At 46.4% G+C, this 5,710-nt stretch overlaps 1 protein-coding gene across 1 annotated transcript; it reads left to right on the forward strand.

The window, feature by feature from the left end:
* Positions 1 to 3,715: 3,715 nt before the first annotated feature.
* LOC124029709 (cyclin-O protein A-like) lies at positions 3,716 to 5,552 on the forward strand. Its single transcript, XM_046341327.1, has 2 exons — positions 3,716 to 4,260; positions 5,322 to 5,552. The coding sequence occupies exons 1-2, from the start codon at positions 3,835 to 3,837 to the stop codon at positions 5,550 to 5,552; spliced, it is 657 nt and encodes a 218-aa protein (XP_046197283.1). The 5' UTR covers positions 3,716 to 3,834.
* Positions 5,553 to 5,710: the final 158 nt, after the last annotated feature.

Below are 5,710 nucleotides of genomic sequence, written 5' to 3' on the forward strand. Positions count from 1 at the left end.
CGGGAAAAATGAGCTACGACTGGGAAAATACGTTTTGAACTTTTATCCAACTCAGAATTGTAAATTGGGAACTTGGGCCTCTTTTTAGAGCTACGATCTGAAGATCACTGACAATATCCTGATTCAGTCTTTTTTTTCGGGTTCCCAGTTGTCTTGAAAGCACCATAAATCCAGAGAATGACCGACTTTGATGCCAAACCGCCGCTACACCTTCCTGTTCAAGTGAGCACAGCACAACAAGGTGAGTCCAACAATGTATTGACTGCTGCTCTATAAATGATGTAATATGCCAGGGAGATGTGTAGACTGTAGCTAAGAAAGTAATACTAAGTGTATGTTGTGTAGTAAGCTGTTAGTAGCCCATGTGCCTCACCCTAATAATGTTGTCCCTTTCCCCTCTCATAACTTAGCCTACTGCTCTGACTTGATGATGCACATGTAGACTATATCCTGTTTTAGAGAAATGTAATCATCACATATTGTTAGAGCTTTCATTGTCTGCTTATGTGCCCCCTTTATTTATCATACGGTTCTGACTTGGTGTACCGGGAGAACACTGTAAGAACGGCCCATGTTCTGAATTCTGTCGTTGTACATTTCACTGAAAGCCAGTTGTACAGTAGCACTGGTAAGGTGTTTGGACTGTAAATGAGGCTGAATGAACTGTTTCGCTGCCAGACAAGGATCTGCTGATAGCCAGGTGTAGCGGTGGTAAGGTGTTGGGACACCTTTATGTAGACCCGAACAGTTTGTGGGCACCGTTCGTCACCATTATAGTGCAAATGAATGTATTGTTTAGTGTTGTGTTGTGTAGTGGCTTTGTTGGCATGCATCCCACGTGTTTTAATTTTGCCACACCAAGATGTACACACTAAAATCACCACTGATGAACAATATATAATAATAATAATAATAACAATAATATGTACCAATAATAGAATGGATCAGATATAATGTGAAAACTTTTCTCTCCAACCTTTTGCCAAAACGTGTAGAATTGTAGCAAAAATTGCAAAACTTTCTCTTTTTTATGAAATTTACCTTGACCTTCAGTTAAGAATAAATTCTTATTTTCAATGACGGCCTAGGAACAGTGGGTTAACTGCTTGTTCATGAGCAGAACGACAGATTTGTACCTTGTCAGCTCAGGGGATTTGAACTTGCAACCTCGAGGTTACTAGTCCAACACTCTAACCTCTAGGATACCCTGCCGCCTCTACACTCTAACCACTAGGCTACCCTGCCTCCTCAACACTCTAACCACTAGGCTACCCTGCCTCCTCTACACTCTAACCACTAGGCTACCCTGCCTCCTCAACACTCTAACCACTAGGCTACCCTGCCTCCTCTACACTCTAACCACTAGGCTACCCTGCCTCCTCTACACTCTAACCACTAGGCTACCCTGCCTCCTCAACACTCTAACCACTAGGCTACCCTGCCTCCTCTACACTCTAACCACTAGGCTACCCTGCCTCCTCTACACTCTAACCACTAGGCTACCCTGCCTCCTCTACACTCTAACCACTAGGCTACCCTGCCTCCTCTACACTCTAACCACTAGGCTACCTGCCACCTCTACACTCTAACCACTAGGCTACCTGCCTCCTCTACACTCTAACCACTAGGCTACCTGCCTCCTCTACACTCTAACCACTAGGTTACCCTGCCGCCTCTACACTCTAACCACTAGGTTACCCTGCCGCCTCTACACTCTAACCACTAGGCTACCTGCCACCTCTACACTCTAACCACTAGGCTACCTGCCTCCTCTACACTCTAACCACTAGGCCACCCTGCCACCTCTACACTCTAACCACTAGGCTACCCTACCACCTATACACTCTAACCACTAGGTTACCCTGCCCCCTCTACACTCTAACCACTAGGTTACCCTGCCGCCTCTACACTCTAACCACTAGGTTACCCTGCCGCCTCTACACTCTAACCACTAGGCTACCTGCCACCTCTACACTCTAACCACTAGGCTACCTGCCTCCTCTACACTCTAACCACTAGGCCACCCTGCCACCTCTACACTCTAACCACTAGGCCACCCTACCACCTCTACACTCTAACCACTAGGTTACCCTGCCTCCTCTACACTCTAACCACTAGGCCACCCTGCCACCTCTACACTCTAACCACTAGGCTACCCTACCACCTCTACACTCTAACCACTAGGCTACCCTACCACCTCTACACTCTAACCACTAGGCTACCCTGCCTCCTCTACACTCTAACCACTAGGCTACCTGCCTCCTCTACACTCTAACCACTAGGCTACCCTGCCTCCCCTACACTCTAACCACTAGGCTACCCTGCCACCTCTACACTCTAACCACTAGGCTACCCTGCCTCCTCTACACTCTAACCACTAGGCTACCCTGCCACCTCTACACTCTAACCACTAGGCTACCCTGCCTCCTCTACACTCTAACCACTAGGCTACCTGCCTCCTCTACACTCTAACCACTAGGCTACCTGCCTCCTCTACACTCTAACCACTAGGCTACCTGCCTCCTCTACACTCTAACCACTAGGCTACCCTGCCTCCTCTACACTCTAACCACTAGGCTACCTGCCTCCTCTACACTCTAACCACTAGGCTACCTGCCTCCTCTACACTCTAACCACTAGGCTACCTGCCACCTCTACACTCTAACCACTAGGCTACCCTACCACCTATACACTCTAACCACTAGGTTACCCTGCCCCCTCTACACTCTAACCACTAGGTTACCCTGCCGCCTCTACACTCTAACCACTAGGTTACCCTGCCGCCTCTACACTCTAACCACTAGGCTACCTGCCACCTCTACACTCTAACCACTAGGCTACCTGCCTCCTCTACACTCTAACCACTAGGCCACCCTGCCACCTCTACACTCTAACCACTAGGCCACCCTACCACCTCTACACTCTAACCACTAGGTTACCCTGCCTCTAACCACTAGGCTACCCTGCCACCTCTACACTCTAACCACTAGGCTACCCTGCCTCCTCTACACTCTAACCACTAGGCTACCTGCCACCTCTACACTCTAACCACTAGGCTACCCTGCCTCCTCTACACTCTAACCACTAGGCTACCTGCCTCCTCTACACTCTAACCACTAGGCTACCTGCCACCTCTACACTCTAACCACTAGGCTACCCTGCCTCCTCTACACTCTAACCACTAGGCTACCTGCCACCTCTACACTCTAACCACTAGGCTACCTGCCTCCTCTACACTCTAACCACTAGGCTACCCTGCCGCCCACTGCTCTATGCCCCATGGAGAAACAAAATGTAAAAAATGGCAGGAAATGAACTCAAAAAGTGTTTTATCTCCACTGTCAAGAGGGGGCTGCTAAAATGTTTTCCTCTCAATGTGTGTGTGTGTGGGGGGCTCTATGAAATGACAAGAAGTGAGAAGAAAGTGTCATACAATTTAGGCCCATATAGTCATTCATGTGTGAATTGAAGTAGCGCCTTGAAGAACCCCGAGTAAATCCGTAGCATCAACTATGTCTGAGCCTGACGACCCCTTAGGAGGCCCATTTACCCGGGCCTCGCGCGCCACTCGCACAGCCGCTCAGCCCTCTTGGGGGGCAACAAACACACTCAGCATCCGTTCCTATGGCAACCCCGCACAAGGCGCACAAAAGCTCGCAGTTGGAGAGGTGTTTTGAGCGCGTGGACACACCGGGAAAACACGTCATTACAGGGAACTCCTCAGCCCACCAATGACAAGTGAACACTGCGATATCAATGCAGTCACCGGAGATAGGTATCGGATAGATTTCCAAAATAGGTGACATTTTAGCCTAGTTACAGAGCTGGACACAGATGGATAAAATGGTGTCATTTACGCAAACTGGCGAAACCTCGAACAGAATGTGCAAACGGAGGAAAATGAACAGCGGTTCTCAATCTCCATCAAGGGAGAATGTATCCCCACACGGAGACCAAAGCGAGGAGACTTCGTGCACCCCTGAGCGGAGACCGCGGGCGGAGAGGGTCAGAAAGCAAAACATCATTTCTAAACTGTCAGACTCTGGTTTCGAAGAGGACTTTCTATCTCCGACCCGGACCCCATCGCCGGTTCGGAGAAATCGGTGTCCGGTAACAGTTGAAGACGCACTGACACCAGGGAATTCCAACAACAGACTGTTGTTTAATTGGTATCAACACTACGGCGAGATTGGTTATCAGATACAGAAACTCAAAGAGCCCCAGTTTCATCCAGTCAACTGTTTGTCTCGACAACCGCAGGTATGGAAGCAGCAGGTTCATACTGCAGTTCGTTCCAGATACACAACAATGTACTGCGCAGGTCTTCTCCTGCAGATTCAAGGTAGCATGAAAAATAGAAAAATACTTTCTTGTTAATTTTGTGAGAAATTGACATTTTGTCTTCGGCTTATCTAAACCCAGGTTTGATAATAGAACCGCCAATATTTAATCAGTTCTTATTTAACCCTATAACCTAAATTTAGGACATGTATTACAGTAGTTTAGTTCTACACTTTAACGGAAAACTGTAATTTGTATGGTCATTTGAGGCATTATCAACAGTAAAAGAAAAAAAAGGGAACAGTTTAATGCCGCATACTGTAAATGATGGTGCATTGTGGGAAAATGTATGTATTTCGAATGGTACTGTAAGTTCACCCCACAGAATACAGTACAGTACCATATATTTGGAGAGCCAAAACCCTTTTGACCACTAGCGGGTGCATGGTATTGTTGTTTCTGGCTCGTTAACATATTTTAAGACCTGCCTTGCAAGAGGCTATATTTGTTGCACACCAGTGAGTGAAAATGCTGTACCAATTTATCTCATGTGTGGTTATAGTGCCCCATCAATTTGTATAGGGGACAGAATGGAGTGTCAGCTAGTTTTTAAACGTTAAATTGTTGATCATTTTGCTATGTGCTTTTGGTCTGTACTGCCCCGTAGTTGCTGTCAGTCTGGAAGTCTCTGTGTTTATGCTGTAATGTGTAAGCCAACCTGCTTGCACCAATCTCTTGTAATTACAGTGAAATACTGTAAAATACTAACCCCTCCCCTCAATGAATGTCCTTTATTCTTTCATCCTTTCATTCCGATTACTGTAGCATTTACTATTTTACAGTATAATACAGTCCATTTTACGGTAACGTACTGTGTGTCATTACACAGCACTTTAGTTGATACCGTATTTAATATTACAGTAGATGTACTGTAATATTTAAATACAAGATTTACTTGCCACCAAGTACAATGTAGGTGTGTTTTATCATCTGCCAATTAGTGATTGTCTAACAGAGTTGTGTATGCGTGTGTTTTCCAGGTGACAGCCGAGTCACGGTGTAAGCTCATCAGCTGGCTCATCCCCGTACACAGATACCTGCGTCTGTCCTTTGAGTGTTACAGCCTGGCGGTCAACATCATGGATCGCTTCCTGGTTTCCACCCCCGTGGCTGCTGACTGCTTCCAGCTACTGGGGGTCACCGCCCTGCTGCTCGCCTGTAAACAGGTGATAGATATGTTGACTATTCAGGGAGGGAGTCAGTCAATTTAGTTTTGATGCTCTGAGAGTGAGATTAATGAATGTTTTAGGGATACTTTGTTTAATGGAAAGTTTATTCCCAAAAGTGGTATGTAGCCCGTTTTCAGAAATTAGGGTAAATTAGCTTTTATTGTAAAAAAAAAAAAACGAAAGGTATCCATAAACAATAT

This window comes from Oncorhynchus gorbuscha, unplaced genomic scaffold (genome assembly GCF_021184085.1).
Source record: "Oncorhynchus gorbuscha isolate QuinsamMale2020 ecotype Even-year unplaced genomic scaffold, OgorEven_v1.0 Un_scaffold_7356, whole genome shotgun sequence".
NCBI lineage: Eukaryota > Metazoa > Chordata > Actinopteri > Salmoniformes > Salmonidae > Oncorhynchus > Oncorhynchus gorbuscha.